The sequence below is a fragment of the Ixodes scapularis genome, unplaced genomic scaffold, assembly GCF_016920785.2.
Source record: "Ixodes scapularis isolate PalLabHiFi unplaced genomic scaffold, ASM1692078v2 PGA_scaffold7__128_contigs__length_106722199, whole genome shotgun sequence".
NCBI classification, from domain to species: domain Eukaryota; kingdom Metazoa; phylum Arthropoda; class Arachnida; order Ixodida; family Ixodidae; genus Ixodes; species Ixodes scapularis.
The window spans coordinates 79126141-79143792 of NW_024609882.1; the positions used below are offsets into that span (position 1 = coordinate 79126141).

At 43.4% G+C, this 17652-nt stretch overlaps 1 protein-coding gene across 1 annotated transcript in view; it reads right to left on the reverse strand.

Annotated features, from left to right (window-relative positions):
* Positions 1-17652, reverse strand: part of LOC115315116 (lysosomal alpha-glucosidase-like) — an 85515-nt gene that overhangs the window by 23440 nt on the left and 44423 nt on the right. Inside the window, exons 6-7 of the mRNA XM_040221063.1 lie at positions 7739-7870; positions 6261-6371 (exon numbers count right to left, since the gene is read on the reverse strand). Coding sequence (XP_040076997.1) covers positions 6261-6371; positions 7739-7870 — 243 coding nt within the window. The remainder of the gene's footprint in view (positions 1-6260; positions 6372-7738; positions 7871-17652) is intronic.

Consider the following 17652-nt stretch of genomic DNA (forward strand, 5'->3'; position numbering starts at 1 on the left):
AGAACAAACCAACTGACAGTCTAAGCGAAAGTCTGATGATGGCATAAAACTTATTAACCTAAATGCAAGAAACGTAAAAAATAAAACTGTCGACTTAGAGCATGTATTGCTTTCACATAAACCAGATATCATGGTTATTACAGAAACGTGGCTAACTGATAACATAATGGGTTCGGAAGTGGATCCACGCGGATATAAAATAATACGGAAAGACCGAGATACACGGGGCGGGGGCGTGGCGATAATCTTAAAGGAAAATATACGTTTTCATCGCATGCCTGATATGGACGGGGTGGAAATCTTGTGGGTTCGTGTTAGTGTTTATTCTACTTCCGGTATTGTTGGTGCTTTTTATCGTCCACCTGGCAGCGACAATTCTTTTGAGGACATTAATCAGTATCTGTTAACAAACGTACACTCAAGTTCAAGGATCATCTTAGCTGGAGATTTTAATCTTCCTAATATCCAGTGGGAGGGCACGCAATCATCCTGCAGTATCTCAGAGGCGTTGATTGAGTTAACATTATTCCATAATCTTGTTCAGATAGTAAACGCACCAACGAGGGTGTCAGATAGAAGGGAATTGATTCTTGACTTAGTTTTGCTTTCTCAGAATTTGGTGGAAAGAGTGAAGGATGTTGATACTTTAGGAGGCATTTCGGATCATAAAATGGTATATCTTACTTTGTCAGCTACAAAAATTGTTAAAAAAGAACGACAAAAAAAAAAAAAAAAGAATACTATGACTTTTCTAGGGCAGATGATACTGGTCTTATTGATTCAATGTCTTTTTTGTTTTCTGAGTTCTCAAGCTCATCTCTCATGCCAGAACCAGATGTCAATTTCCTATGGAACTTTTGTCAAAGGCTTGCTATAGAGGGCATTAATAAATTCGTGCCGAAAAGGGAGAAGGTCTTGAATAAACAGAACCTATGGATAACCAGAGAAATTAAATATCTGCGTCGTAGGCTTTCTAGGCTAAGAAAGCGAAAGCGAGATGCGATCCTCATTCACAACATAAATAGTGAACTGAAAGAAAAAATCATAGAAGCAAAATATAGGTATTTTAACGTAACTTTGACTGATTTCGTCCAAGCTTCACCTGAGAAGTTTTGGCTCTTGTCGCCGACGAGGCATAATGTGAATAAAGTTACTGTTAACGGCCAGAACGTTGATGACCCTCTTTCAAGGGCTAGTGCCTTCAATGATTATTTCAAGTGTGTTTTTACCGTAGATGATGGGCTAGGACATGCTTTCGAGCCGGCAGCCAACTAAACTCAAAACAGAAATTCCTTACCTAATATCGTTATATCGGAAGAGGGCAACTTAAATATCCTTTTGAATATCAATGTTAAAACTGCACTAGGCCCGGACTGTATTCCTAATGAATTTCTGAAAAGATACGCCGAGTGGTGTGCTAAATATTTGGTTGTCATATTCCGATGTTCATTAATTACCGCCACTGTCCCTGGGGGGTGGAAAGTTGCCCAAATAATACCGGTACCTAAATTGGGTGACTCTAAACTTTGTGTGCACCCTGGCGGCTCCCAAGCCAAGTTGCCCGACTGCGAGGCTCAAGCCGTACTTTTCCCGCGTGGCGGCGACGTCACGCCAGCCACGCGCACATCGGATGCGCCGCCTTGATAAGGCAGATCAGAGGCGGCGCACGGAGAGTCGCTGCCTGGACTGCGGCAGCGCCGGTAGCAATGTTAATTGTCTTGTCCAAGTCCAATTAAATGTAGTTTCTTGTTGTTGAAACCGTTGGCTCCGTGTTATTCCTCCGGGTCGGGTATGCAGCAAGGCAAACCGACCACAACTTATATCCAATTATCGACCTGTTTCTCTTTTGAGCACGTGTAGTAACATTCTAGAACATCTGGTGTTCAAGCACGTATCGTCCTACCTCGAGTCTAATCATTTTTTACCAGCATTGAGCATGGATTTCGCAAGAAAGTGTCTACAATTACGCAACTAGTTGAAGTTGTTCACGAGTTCGCCACAGTAATTAACAAACGGCGTCAGATAGATGTAATTTATTTAGACTTTTCGAAAGCTTTTGATCGCGTATTCCACATAAGGCTGTTAAACAGCTGAGCACAATTTTAAACAACAATCAAATATTAAACTGGATTCAAGATTACCTGTCTCATCGGCGACAATATGTGCAGTTGAACACCGCACGCTCTTCATTTGTTCATGTCTCTTCGGGTGTCCGTCAGGGATCAGTGCTAGGGCCATTATTGTTTTTAATATTCATTAATGTCATTCAGACCGGAGTTCCTGCCAAGTTGCGACTGTTTGCAGACGATTGTATTCTTCTTCATGGAATTAAGAGTTCCAGTGACTATGAAATACTACGTTCTTCTTTAGAAAAATTTCATATGTGGTGCAAAAATTGGCAAATGTCACTTAATCTTACTAAAACTGTGTGCATGTCTGTCACTCGAAAAAAGAATCCTATTTACTTTGACTATGCAGTCGGCAGTCATAATCTACCTAGAGTGTCCCCTTGTAAGTACCTCGGTGTCACTATAATGTCTGACTTAGTTGGAATATGCATATTGGCCAAATGATCGCAAGGGCGATAAATAAACTGGGATTTTTGCGCAGGAATTTTAAACATGGGCCAACTGATACTAAGTTGTTGTTATATAAAACGTTTATTAGGCCAATTCTAGAGTACGCTAGCAGTGTGTGGGACCCGCACACGACTTCTAACATAGTTAATTTAGAAAGGGTTCAGAGACTTGCAGTGCAATTTGTTTTTAGTATGTATTCTTCTTATGTGTCCCCCACAAACTTGTGTGCTAGAGCAGGACTCCAAACGTTACAGGAAAGAAGGAAACAAAATCGTCTGAAATTCCTTTATTTAATTGTTAGCAATGAGCTGGGAATAGACAAGAATCAGTACATTGAATTTTTTTTTGTCCTAGAGTATCCAGATATTCCCATCAGAAGACACTTAAACCATATAATTATAAAAATGAATCATTTAAATATTCCTTCTTTCCTAGAACAGTAATTGACTGGAACAACCTGCCACCCGATGTCGTCTATGCAGCCACCTATTCAGATTTTTGCAACGTTTTGTGTAAATGAGTGCATCATGAAATATTTGTATCTATGTGTTTTCCACTCCTGCTACGACCTCGAAAGAGGTTAGCAGTATGAATAAAAAAAACCTACAGAGAAGAAATTTTAGCAGCAAGATTTATAAAGTGCCAACAACACATAAGTTACAAGCAGTTTAATATCAAGGGCTTGGAAAATAGGTGAAAATACTTTTTCCACTTTAGTGTGTTATATTTGGCTTTGCCCACGGTGTCGTGAAGTATATACTACTGCGTTAAACGGTCATTTTATCTTGATTTTGTTAGATCGAAATAGGAGTGGGCATTTTTAATCTGGAATCATCATTCTACCCTAGCTAAGAACGTTGAGCATATCTGAATGCGTGGTGAACTTCTTATTTAATGGGATTACTTGCGTTTTTCGACGGTTTGCCAAATAAAATACGGCCTACATTTATGCCTGACCTTCCTATCTTTTAGAGCAATTTAAACCTGTTTCTACTGCGTAAAGCCTCCTGTCCCCTCATTGTCCATCACTTCCCCACTAAGTTTTCTTATTCGCTTGAATATTGAAACAATATTGTTATATCACCGTGTTTTATTTTCACAGCATAGTAACCCTATAACTTACTCGAGGGAATTATAGATTCATTCATAATCCTGCAAATATAATATTAATCGAGCCTCTCATCGTAACTTGTAAGGTGATTTCCTGAATTGTAATCCAGTCCCCTCGTCAATGCATTAGTGCAATGATGGCACTGTGAAAAAAAAAATAATGAACAGGCATTGTTGTTCATTGTCAGCACATGCTTGTAGTATGTAAGCGATGTTTTCATATTATCTTAGTTAAGCAGTACTTTCAAAACAAGCTCAACTTTTCAGATTATAACTATTTGCCGTTTCTGGAGTTTCGATGGGTGCTTTTTGTTATTGAAAAGTGGTAAGCCTTTTTTCGTTGAAAATTTCAATGGGAAATGGGGAAGCTCTATGGCGAAAATGAGTCCCATTTTCCTTTAAAAATTTGAGATAATCGCTAATCATTTTTTTCTTCAGATAACGGTTAATGATTAAGCTTTAGCATCAGGTTTTGGTTTCTGCCAGTACCTTTGGGTGGATAATGAGCGTTCCGCAATGGACAGTTCAGTTTTGCAATGAAACACTACATTCTTTTGAGGAAAAACTTCACAGATATACGTCTATATCTACATATTTACAGGGTATTCCACCTTAAGTTGCGCCAAGTTTTAAAAATATTTTGGCGCAATTTAGGAGACGAAACCAAACGAATAAGTATGTTGTCAGGAGCATGTCAGGCCTTTTTGTATTTTGCTAAATTAAATAAATTATTGATATTAATTATTTACTTTTTTAAATATTAATTTTAGAGCAAACGTTGCTATCACAAAATTGTAGAGCGCCATCAGAACGATCCAATGCAGTGGTCTTTATCAAGAAACCTTGAAACGTTTTTTTATAGACCAAAACGCGGCCCTGGCTTCACACAGCTGCGGTGGCGCTGTCGACGGCGTAGCGCATGCGCAGACGCTTCACTTCACGCGAATTCGGTTTCTGCGCACGCGCAGTGCCCACACCTGGTGGGGGCAAACGCGGGCTTGTTTGTAAACAGCGTGTTGGTCTATAGGCTTCGAAAAATGTTTCCGAATTACAAAAAAAAAGCGTGTGACTTTGCTCATGTGCACCTTGTATTGCAGCGCTCCCATTTGCGGCTTCAATAATCTAGGCCTGCCTGCTGAATAGAGCATTTTTGACTGAGCGCTCTTAAGCAATACGTGTTTTTTTTTTTTCATATTTTGGGCATTTTATTTGAAGCCTGAAAAACGAATTATGTTAGGGGATACTTGATAAAGGCCACTGAATTCGATGTTTCTGAGAACGCTTTGCAACTTTGTCTTTGTAGCGTTTGCTCTAAACTGAATAATTAAAAAGTTAAATAATTTATTTTATTAATATTTTAATTGGGCAAAGAAGGAGAAAAAAGCCCGACATGCTCCAAACAATGCCCAACCTTTTTCGTTCAAATTTGTCTTCCTGAAATGTACCAAAAAGTTTTAAAGCTTGGTTCAAATTACGTGGAATACCCTGTAAATATATACCGGGTATTCCATTTTATTTCGATGAGATTTGTTACAAAACATTCGTAAAATATGAACTAATACTGTTTGTACTGGTGAGTTATACGGCCAAGGGGACATTACTTGGTTGGCTAATCTTTGGGAGAGTCGGATAATTTACTAAACTTCCTTAACTAACTTTTTAAGTAGTAAAATGTTCATATGGCTTCAATTTGAAACATGCAGAGCATAATTGAAAACCACTATATCAGTCGATTATGTTATTCATTGATGTTAGACTCAATGCGTGATTATAATTACAAGAGTAAAACGGGCGGATCAGTTCTTAATAAATTCACGTGAGTCAGTAAAATAAAAGGTATTGTGATCTGAGATGGAGGCTTTATACTGTAGCTTTGACCACACTAATATTTTATAAAAAATACTTGTAACAATGAAGGGACCACAGGAAAATTACGTTTGAGATAACAAAGCGTATGGCTAGCGTTATTAGCCACGCGAAGGCATTGATTGTGAAATTCGGACAATACATGAAGAAACACCCTCTGTATCCAATGATTTAAAAACGCGAAGACTTCCCAAGCTTTTGCTTCGCAGCCAACGTTATTTCATAGTTTGAACGTAAGAGCAACGCGGAACAAACCACAAGGTAAAAAGGTGAAATTACTAAGTCCCGCCCTGCATTTCTTAGAGTTTCAGTGATTGTAATTACTTTTATATTCGATTTAACGCGAATCACGACGATATATGCACTTCTCTTTGCATGATGGCACGTTGGGGTTTCAAGTTCAAGCTCTTTAATCTGTTTACTCAGTCGCTCAAAAAAAAAAAAGTTTGGCTTTAGTTTTGATGCAGGTTCTGGGTGTTTGTGTAGAAAACAAACAAAATAATCAAATAAAGTGAGCGAGAAATTATTTTAGCGAACCAATTATACTTTTGCAAGTTCCAGTGACTTTCGCTTTTGACGTTGTTTGATCGGTGCCATCATGTTGTGGGCTGCGTCCAGAATTAAGGTGAAACGTAGTATGGGAGTATATGTTTCTGAACAGGCCCAGCAAGTCAACCTAACTTACTTGCTGCACGCGTCGCTCACCTTCCCGTACACGACGCTCCCAGAGGCATTCTTCACAAAAACGTCCAGTTCCATGCCTCGGTCGTAGGGAGGATAGGTTCCTGCAGGTTCCGAGCCGCTCACTGCAGGGTCCTTTGCAAAACGGAAATTCGTAGTTTTTATTTGTTTGTTCTTAAGTCCGCTTGGTATTTTAATAAATTAGGTGATGCGCCGAACTGTTGGAGTGTGAGGTTTTATCAGTGTGAGTCTATCATAAATTATTAAAAGATCGCAGCCCGAAATTTTGTAATAAAACAACAACAACAATGAACCGGGTTAAACTGTGTAGCACACAAAGAATGATACTTCCTTATTATCGTGCCCAAAAATATATTTTTAAATATCGTGCCACCAGGGCACGCATACCACTGAATAAAAAAAAAACAACAGAAAAACAAGACAGGCAAAAAAAAAACACGCTAAAATATGCGATGGCGCACAGCTTGCACATAATAACGAGAAAAAAAAACTGTCTATTGTGCGTGTGACTTTGTTTCATTTTTTTATGCGCTATGTTTTGTTATTTTGAACAATATCCAACTCGCCCAGCTCACCACAATAATGCAGCAATAATTCACCCGGATATAGGAAATCCCGAAAGCTCGACATATTTTGAATACGTTATTTGTGTTCAGGAAAGCAGAATTAATCTTCCCGCATGCCTTCATACACTGACCCCCCCCCCCTTTCCCCCCTCCCCCCTCCCCTCCGAAAACAAGACAAAAACGATAACATTAACAAACGAATACTAGTATTTTGAGTGTCTTTCTATGTAGGTAACAGTAGACTCATCTTAAATAAGATGAGAGCGCTAATGTAAGTTCTATTATTTTTTTTAGTAGGTCTCGTTACAAATCCTCTTGCATATAGAAAATCTCCAAAGTTCGAAACGTTATGACTGTTCTGTATAACAGCATAAACTCCGGCGATTCTCCTACTGCATCGAATTCCAATAGCTGGAATGACTTCTTCACTAGCCAAGAAGACGTAACACATGAACCAATGTATGGCTCACTGCAAGTATGCGGACACCTTTGGATGCTCACACAAAGTGCACTTGGATAATACTGGCAATTCAGACGCCATAGCAAGACCAGCAAAAAGTTTCATAATTTCTATAGCTTCACTATCATACGCTAGTAATTCCTAAACATATAAAAATAATAGAACATCCAGACAGTTTTACACGCGGATTACTACTTTACATTTAAAACAATATTATTACACTTCCAAACCCACACGCCATCATGAACGTCTATGTCATTCTGTAGCTTCATAAGTAAAAGCGTAACATTCTCACACCTACAAAGAATCCAGAAAGTTCAAGTACACTGTCTTTACTAGCGAAGTTAAACCTTCCAAAATATAAAGCTAACTCAGGAAAATCGATCAATCTTCGTGTACAGAAAGCGTCTGAGAGGCATCGGCACGGTCGCTAAGGTACCCGCTGCAAAACTCACGAGGATGATGACGTAGTGACGGCCACCGGCCTGCAGCTCGTCCACAAACTCTGGGAGTCCACGGAACTGGTGAGGGTCGTAGGTGAAGTCGTTTCCATCGTTCATGTAGTCGATGTCATTCCATTGCGTGTCCTGCACAAATAAAAAACCGAGCGTTATTATGATGTCAAATAACAGGGTCAGGGAATGTGTTGAACGGAAAATGCCAGCTCGCAGAGTCGCCTCGCAGATATTGCGGCCACGTGACTTGAGGTCACATAACGGGGTGACGCCACGTGACATTAATGCTGCCGCTAAATTTGGGGGGGTAATTGATATTACGCCTTGAGTTTACATGACGTCAGTTTCTGAATTAAAGTCAGCGGGGAAATTTACGTCACGTCGCGACGAAGTCACATGACCTGGTCACGTGACAAATTTCCCGGTTAAATTTAGCGGTAGTTTTGACGTGACGGTTCTTACTGACCTTCCTTTGGGACTCTTCTTCGTGATGGTTCTGAATGACGTGTTTTTTTATGAAATTGGGCTGAAAAAACACATTTTGTCCTAAAAGGTAAAAGGACTGTTCAGGACTTCTGACAAAAAAGCTGAAAACGAACAGAAACATGAGCGGCGAATGCTTGTTTATTTTCAAACAGGGGTTTGTTTTCTGCCTGTTTTATTCCATGTCTGTGCGTGTTAGACGAAAAGAAGGGCGGATATGAATATGAGTTAGAAAAGAAAAACACCCCCGCGACATTCGCTTAGAACATGAGTGTGCCCGGTTCATCTAGTACTGATTGAAAACGAGCGTGTTTGTGAAGATATACGAATACTTGAATGGTCAAAACATATAGACCTTTGCAGAAACAGCTCGCTATCCGCCGCCATTTTGCGACTCGAGCGACCCCTATCAGCCAAAAATTCCTGCCACCCGCCTGAGCTGTGGAAACCCGGTCAGCGCGACTCCCCAGCTGCATTGTGTGTTCGGAGTTCGCCGGCTTTCCTTGTAAGTGTTTACTCTATTTGCCTGTTCAGGATGCTTGCGTGTTTTTGTAATCTTCCACTGTGAGAACCAGGGAATACCAGGGTTTGTAGCCTGCTGGACCTTCGCAGGAAACGAACGAAGAGAGCGAGCGAAGAAAGCGAACGTCAAGCAGGCCGCGACGCGGGCCGTTCGACGTTCTTTGAGGATTATTAGATTACCGTTGAGATAATCTCCGAAAAGCCTTCCCGGTTATGTTCCCGGTCTTGGCGAGAAGTAGCTGATAGGGTCCGGGGTAGGGGAACTGAACACACACGTTGGTTCATTTGCTTTAGTGCTGTGTAAAAAAAAACATCACTCTTCAAAACGTACCCCCAAGACAAGCCGGATTCCGTCCGATCGTCGTGAAGTGAATATCGTCGACACTGTATATTGGATATGCTGTCACGTTATTTGAGACTTTTCTCAAATCCTGTTCGGATAACGCGGCACCCTGGGGTACGTACAATATATGGTGTTCGATTGACGAGACTCGTTGAATTTCACATAGTGAGCGGGCAATACCCATGCGGTTCGGCTATCCTCTGGTGTGGTCAAATATGTTAGGCAGTTAAGATCTTTGTAGGTTGACACGGCTGTGTGTATGGTGCCGTTTAAAGGATCAGCATAAAATGAAACAAGCATCCCAGTTGCATTCGTTCTGTCGCGTACGAACTCGCCGAAAATAGCTTTCATTTGTTTGTTTTTGTTCCCAAAAATAGTTAAACGCTTTCTTAATAACTCCGAGAAATTCTCTTCGCCATAGAACACAAAAGAAAAAATAAAGCGAGGCGATTTTGCCGCCACCAGCGTTCAAAATTGCTCCTACGCAGGCTGCCACAGCCTACTGACGAGAAAACCCACAGCTCAGCGCAGTCGGGCAACACTAACGTACACTTCCAAAACCAGGGACGCGCGCTGGAAATCGCTTCGTTCGAGACTGCCGCTGGAAAGGTCTATAGGACGGGGACGGTAACAGGACTTTTCTTTTTTTAGAAGAAGTCTTGCTTTGTTCCCCGTCCTCCATATTTTATCCTTTCAAGTATTCGTACCTAGTCGTCTGTTCTAGTTGTGTTCTCCGAGCTATAAGTTAGTGCGTGATTGGCATCTCACGCTAGAACCACTTTTTTCGCACTTTGGTTCAGCCTATTTTTTTAGCTACTTTTAGCTATATTTACCGGATATTTTTGGTTTTTTATAAAAGTGTGAACTCACCGAACACCGTCGTAACTACATACTCTATAAGAAATATCTTCGGCTATCATATGTTCTCTGGTTTTCCGCCAATAACTTTCGTTCAATTAGCATTGTCAGTGTGCAATATGACCCACCCCCTCTGCAATTGATTCAGCAGTTTGATACTTTAAACCTTGTTATACACAAAAAAAGGGGCACGGGTGGTTAAAGCAGACACCTTTTTCCTGCAAGGCTTGTCAAATTATGAGGCGCTGGAAAAAAACAGACTTTTGCACTAAGTCCTTATTTTGAACTATTTTTTTTCGCGTTCAGCCAATAGAAAAGCATGGTTCAAGCGCCTCAGCACACACCTGGTATCACTGTGCCTCAGAGTTCTTCCGCAGCAAAAAGGCCGTCTGCTTTCATCGTCGCCACTATGGCAGTCTATGGCTGTAGCTGTAGTGTTAGAGCCATAGTTCCGAGATGTAACGAAGTCGTTGGGCATCGGCGTCGCAATCACGAAGCGTGGGTCAGTAGTGTGCGTTAACAAAGGCGTTCGGAACAAAATAGACATGCGTGAGTGAGAAAACGTTTTAATGATTCTTTATAATGCGGTAGAGAAGACCTGAATCAAGGACGATCACCTGCGCCCGTTTTTCTGTAGAGAAGAGGAGGTGGAGTGATTTTTTCGCTGACGATATACGCTATGGTATGGTCAGGTCTAGGGAGGGGTGGTGGAGGACGAGTGGAAGCAAATGCTAATGAAGAGGGAGGCCATGTCCAGGGGCCAGACCAGGTCGCTTGCTCCGCAGTATCCAGGGGTACCGTCGATGGCATTGATCCACTACCGAGGGATGGAACGGGATAGCTCCTCGGTGGCGGCTCGGTCGGCTGCTTCATTTCCTGCGATGCCTGCGGTCCCGTGATCAATGCTGGTCTTTGCGTTTTTGGTGCTTGCGAGACTCGCGACAAGTCGGGAGTTCTTCCCGATGATGTGATTAGTTTCGTGCTGTGTTCCGCCACTCAGTGAATATTCTCAGGGTCGAGTCGCTGTCGGCGCTTGGATCAGCTCCCCCCATGACCTCTAGCACTGTAGCACTGTCAAAAGTTTTGCCTTCTGCGTGGTCGATATCTCCTTGTGGTCGAGGAGTTTGGCTTCAGTCATTCCTGTGCTCGGAAGGTGCCGAGCTGTCGCCGCTCAGATTTTGCCGCCATTTTTTTTTTGCATGTTGCGTCTCTGTAGTAGATCCTCGTTCCCCCGGCCGGGGTTTTCGTTTCATTGTCGAGTCTGTCGCATACTTCGCTCTTCTCTTAGGGTTGGGGACTGCGTTCATCATGCGCGGAATGGGGTGATTTGGCGTCACTTGTTCCGGTACGGAAGAATCCGGGTTGGTGTTCCATCCATCTTTCGTCTAATGAGTTCTGCGATCGCCCTGCTCCGAGGAGTATGCATGAGGTTGAGTCGAAAGTTATATTTTCGCTGTGTCGTGATATCGCTGAGAGAAATAATCGGCACCGCCTTGCGCAGCTCATGCACTTGAGGAGCCCCAATATACATCTTATCATCTCATTCAAAAGGGTTTCCAACTTGTTTTTTCTGGTGGCTTCTGAGCTTGTAAACACACAATCCTACGCCATTTTGGATGCTGGGGCGGCCTGAACCATGGTCTTGCCACCCGCTCTCCGAGTCCGCCGGCACGCGTGGTAATTAGTCTCGCTACGGACAGTTCTTGTGAACAGTTATCTCCTATCTACGTTGTGGCGTCGAGGTGTCAGTTTATGATTACGTACACGACAGCGTGTTCTTCTGTCTTCTTAATGTCCATGCTGTTGAACGTGAGTAATACCCGGGCGCAACACCTTGTATTACATGAACGCGTTGACTGCGCTTAGCCCCATGTATCATGTCGGTCTGCACTTCTTCGCTCTTTTCAGTAATCGTTCATATAATAACATCTTCCGTGTGCACAGTGAAGGCCCGGTTCCGTATTTGAGCTAGTTTCCACAGCAGCGGGATCATGGCGATGTTGAAAATGGTCGGAGACTGGTCTGCACCCCGCGGGACCCCTACCGCGCTGTGCCGTTCGCTGCTCTCGTGCTCGAAAGACTTGACCATCTTCACGGTAGCGTGAGGGAGCGTATCGAATGACTTCAATAAGTCGAACGCCATTAGCATCTTCCCTTACTTTTGCAGTTACCTGGCTTCGAGCCCTTCGATATACGTGCCAAGAAGCCTTTTCCTGATAAGTACCAGGCTGTCGTGCGTGCCGAGTTACTTCATGAGGCCCGTATGCGCCGGGTGGAAGACTTCCTTTTCGTTGAGGATCTAGTCGATCCCTGACAAGATCAATCTTTTGACTGGTTTGTAAAGGACAGATGTGAGCGAGATTGACCTCGTGCTCTGCGGTTTGCCCACCTTCCCGGGTTTGGGAATCGGGCAGACCCCCAAGTAGAGTTTCCACTTATCCAAGGGTCCCCCCTCGCGCCAAATCAGATTGATCTGCTTGAGGAGCTTGCTTTTATGCGCGTCGTCTATGTTCTTGGACATTGCGTTGTCAACCCCGTTGGGACCCGCCGCGTTCTTTTCGTTTCCCATCTCTATGACCGCTTCGAGTTTCCAAGCGGTGAAATCCTACTAGTAGGACTCCAAGCTGTCGTGCTCCGGCTCATAGATGGCTTTGTTTGGTTCCGTTGCGGGTTGGGGAAAATAAACATCACCGGTCTCTTTCATTATATTGTCTACGCTCTTATTCGCGCGCAGAACAATATTCGGGGATGTGTTTCCTTTCGCTTCGTTGTGTTATACATGGCCTACATCCGTGTAAGGGACATGTGTTCGTTGAATGAGTCAGATATACGGAGTCGATTGGTCCCGCTTATCTTCGCCGCGCACTTTTGTGCTTCCTTTGCGAGCTGGTTAGCCTTCTTTAAGTATCGCTTTCTGCGGAACTTTCTATATTTCTTCAGAGTGTTCGTCCTGCGGTGCCACAGGGAAAGTAGCCGAGTGTCCGGCGTCGGACCGTCTTCGCTTACTCACTTTCATACGGTGGCTCGCTTCACTGCCTCCATCACGGATTTTGTAAGCTCTATTATATCGCTCAGCTGGGTCTTGTTTTCTATGTGTGTCCTAAAAACATCCCTCCCATATTATGATTCCTGTTTTCCTCATGCGTCCGCTTGGGCCACCCGGTTGCTCGATTTTCACCCTGATTGGGTGGTGGTCGCTTCCCCAGGTGTCGTTCTCTGTAGTCCTTTCGGCTTGCGCTTTGCCAAGGTCACGTCGAGTGTGGTGTCTTGTTGTCTGGAGTTCGGCGTGGTTTTTGTGTTGATTTCCACCATGTTAAGGAGCTTGAAGCCCTCAAGTTTCACCTCTCTTTGCATCGCCTTTGCACGTCGTTTTCTCGTAGACACAGTCCTTGTGTACGACGTCAAAGTTTCTGCCGACTACAATCTTAAAAAAAAAGAAAAAGTCGTAAAAAGGTTATAATTTCAGCAGTTACTACCTTTTTCTGACAGTCACTAACTTTTCACAAACTAGTTGCAACCTGGAACCCGCGATAGGTAGTAACAATTTAGTAAATAAAGCTAAAACTACCTTTCTCTGACCTTCACTAACTTTTGCGAGCATGTTACAACCTCAAACGAGTTACAGGTTCGTTTACTACCTCAAACAAACTGTGGCTGCTATGCGGGGGAGCGTGAACATGGCTGCTGGGAATCTATGAGGAAGCTGTTTTGCAGACTGTCGCAAAAAATTATTGTGTGTACCGTTACTTCTTGGTGAGATACATTCCGTGGAATGTTTAGCAAAATCATTGGACAACAATATTAGCGCGAAAGCAGTCCCATATTTGTAACATCCTTCACGGACCAGGTGGTCATTCGCCACCGACGTCTTTCAAATGTTCAATATAAAATAAGCATGGATAGCCATTGGGGGCAGCAATTGGGTGGCCGGTTGTCGCGTGTGTGTATTTCAAGTTCTAAACCCTTGTCTTTGTTACATGCATAATATGTGTACAACTGTGCGTATAAGCAGATAATTTTTGTACCAGTTTTGAATTTGGCGTGATTAGTGTCAATTGGGATTGGGTAGTCCTTACTGTGTCTTGTGACAGTTAGACCCCTTTTTTAGCTAAAGGTAGTAAAATATACTAGGTTGGTTAGTAACCGTTACAAGCTTCTTGACCTTGTGACTGTCATTAGCTTGACCGTTACTACCTACGGTTATTAGGTATCTAATAACATCTCAAAAGCAGTCACTAGCTATTACCTAGTGATTACTACTAGAATTTTACGAGTGTAGCATCAGGTAGCGTTCCTTGCAAGCCTTGGTCAAATGTGCGATCCATCGGTGGGCATCTTCCTGCTTCATACAAGGTCTGGAGTATGCCGAGTTGAAGAGTGTCGGTCTTTTGGTTCCTATCGTCGTCAGCACGACAATCACTTCTTGCTTCGAGTTGCACCACTCCTTCGTATTGATCTGCTGCTGCCACCCACCTCTGCAAATGGAGATCATGGCCTGCGGGTGGATCTTGGTCTTTCCACGTACCATGTGCCTTACTGTTGGGTTTCTGGTGTCCATGTCATAGGTCTCTTGAGAGCAGAAACACCGACGAGTATGATGTCGGTGTTTCTGCCCTTGTCCTTGCGCTCGTCATTTAGTCTGATCTTGAACTCGGCCTTCTTGTCCGTAACGCCCTGCAGTTCCATTGAAGGACGTTGAAACTAGAAGGTCACGTTGCGCCTTTGGGCTGCGCGGCAGTGTTATCAAATGTCGGATTATGTCCCTTTACGCATGTATTATTCGGTACAATAGGGACTTAGGGGCACCCTGTTGTTTCCACTGGAAATCGTAGGGACTTCTCAAATTTCTGAGATTTTCTGTTTAGTTTTTAGAAATTATTTTTAAGACAAAAAGTGATGCTCGTTCTGAAAAGCAACAGTGATATTCTTCGTTCACCCTCAAGCTGACAGTGAAATGGGAGCTACACGTCCGTGGGACAACCAACAACCACCTTTTCGTCACCTCGCCCCTCTCCCGGTGCGTGGGTATGAAGGCAGCGTAATCAATCGGCAAAAGATAGATCTGTAAGGAACCTTTTTCGAGTGACGAGTGCCGTCTGGGGAGTTGTCTGTGAACTACAGTAGAAGAGCAGCCCAACATGCCCCGCCCGTCAATACACATTGGCATCGTGCCGTTGTATCGGTTTTCAGTGTTCTTTATACACCGGACTACCGATACTGAAAACCAAAGCGTCAAAATAGTCTAAATACGCGCGAAGATAGATGCTGACAATGTTGTCGCCATTTTCGCAGGACACCGCTTCCCGGTGTCCTGCGAAAATGGCGACAGCGGGTGTGTACGCATGGGCAGGAGCTTACTGTAAAAAGGTCCATTGGTTCAATGAGGACGTGGCTTCTACCGTACACTCATTGTTACCGACTTGACGCCGACGTCAAGTTCCACCCATGGTGAATGGCTGCAGTGGCTACATTGCGCGCTGCTCGAGGAGGATGAGTCAGATAAAAAAAAAAAAAAAAAAACGTTTACAATTGTCTGTAATGCCGAATTAAAGCGCAGTTCTGGAGGAGGAAAATGCTAAGGTACGGAGGGGAGCGCATGCCCCTCTTTCCCCTGCGTACCCTCCTCTCCTCCTCGCAATTTCCTGCTAAATTTCCTTCTACATTTAGGGAAAATTTCTCGGCTAAAATTAGCGGGAAATTTAGCAAATTGTGTTGCCCTAAATTTAGAGAGGAAATTGAATTTATGTTGAGCTTACCTTACGTTAGTTTCTCCGCTAAATTTATCGGAAAAATTTCCCCTCTAAAAATACCGGGAAAGTTTTCTCATTAAATTTAGCGGAGAAACATTTTCGCTAAACTTAGCTGAAAAATTCACCCGCTAAATTTAGCGGAAACATGTTCCCACTAAATTTAGAAAGGAAATTTAGCGAAAAATTTTCCGCTGAATTTAGCGGGGAAGTTGAACTGGCGTTTAGGTCACGTGACGTCAATTTCTCCGCTAAATTGAACGGAGAAGCTCAATCCGCTAAATTTAGCGGGAAAAGTTTCCCGCCTAATATAGCGAGTTAAGTTTCCCCGCTAAATATAGCGGAAAACATTTTCCGCTAAATTTAGCGGAAGCGTTTTCGCCCTAAGAATAGCGGGAAAATTTTCCCGCTAGATGTTGCAGAAACAATTATCCCTTAAAATTAGCCAACGAATTTCTCCGCTGTATTTAGCTGAAAAGGTTCCCATAATTCAAGGCGTGCGGTTACGCCAACGCCGACGCCGCTCGACCCGGAAACGGGCGCCCAAGCGCTGCGCTAAACATGTTTCTCAACCCTGCTTTTGGATTGACACTCGGAAGTGTATTATATGTTTTTCTTTTCATTTGCGTCCGACCATTGTTTTTTGGACACTCATGAGACGGGGCAATTTCTCCCAGCAAATTCATTTAGGATCTAGGGAAAGCGGTGAACAACTCGACAGTAACAACGAAATTGGGGCAAAGTTGGACTGTCTGAGCTGACCTAAGGCTCTATGAGTCTTGACAAATAAACGCCGGTTGGTAATATTTAAAAAAAAATCTATTTATGAACATTTGGGAATTAATTAGAAAGTTTCAAAATAGCGTTACCAGCGGTAACGCTATGTTAATCTTCACATTGAGATTGGGTGGCGAGAAAGCGTGGAACGCAAAGTGTGAAAATAAATTGAAAGCCGTAAAACATGATGTAAAAACTAATGATACAGCGTGGTATACATCCATCATAGGAAAGCAATTCCAAAATACGGCTGTGAGTGTAAATAAATAAACATATTTTGAAAGGTAATGAAATGAAGTAATTGTTATAGGTGTTTAGTGCGCTAACCATTTTGTATAAGAGAGGTTTGTGCATAAAAAATCTATCCACGCTAACCATTTTATTTAAGAGAGGTTTGCGCATGAAACTACCGCCGTAAACAAACTACGATATCATAACACGTTGTCACTCTCTTTGTAATTTCTCTTGTTTATTTTTTAAATGTTCGCCTGAAATGCGTTTTTTTTTTTCCTTTTGCCATTGAAGACAAGTCATTAAAATAGGCCGAAACCGCCGCTGCCGTCAAGCTGGTCCTCAGAGAAATACATTATCATTTCGCGGAGCGGTTATATACCACAAAGCGTGGCGAATGCAGCCTCTCAGCACTTTTCCGCGGGTTGAACATTCCCGAAACCCCTCTTCTCCCTGGCGCATGCAGATCAGGTCACGACGTGCGCATGAAGGACGCGCGCGATGCCCGGAAAGCGACAGAACCATTTCGTTGTCATGCTTACATGTCGTGCATACAGGGGCGACGACAAGGTGTGCTTATGTCCCGGTGACATGCTAACTTCATGTCAAGAACGGCATGGCAGTCCGAAAAACGGAGCCAAAGCCCGTGTGCGTCCATAGGTCGACGAATCCGGCTCCATGAGGTACCGAGGACGTCTGTAGCGCGTACAGCACCCCGGCCGTCCATTTCGAGAGGCGAGGCGATAGGACGCATTGGATCGTCGGCCGCAGAGGATTGGTTGGGCGGCGCGACGTAACGCATAACAACTGAGGTACAGTGGTGGACAGCGGTACTAAAACGTACTTGGGCCGTACACGCCGCAAAGCGTCGTGTCGGGATGGGCAAAGTTGGGTTAATATTTTGTAACGAGCCATCAGCAGACTGCCGCCGCGAAGCGCCGTGACTGGGGTGG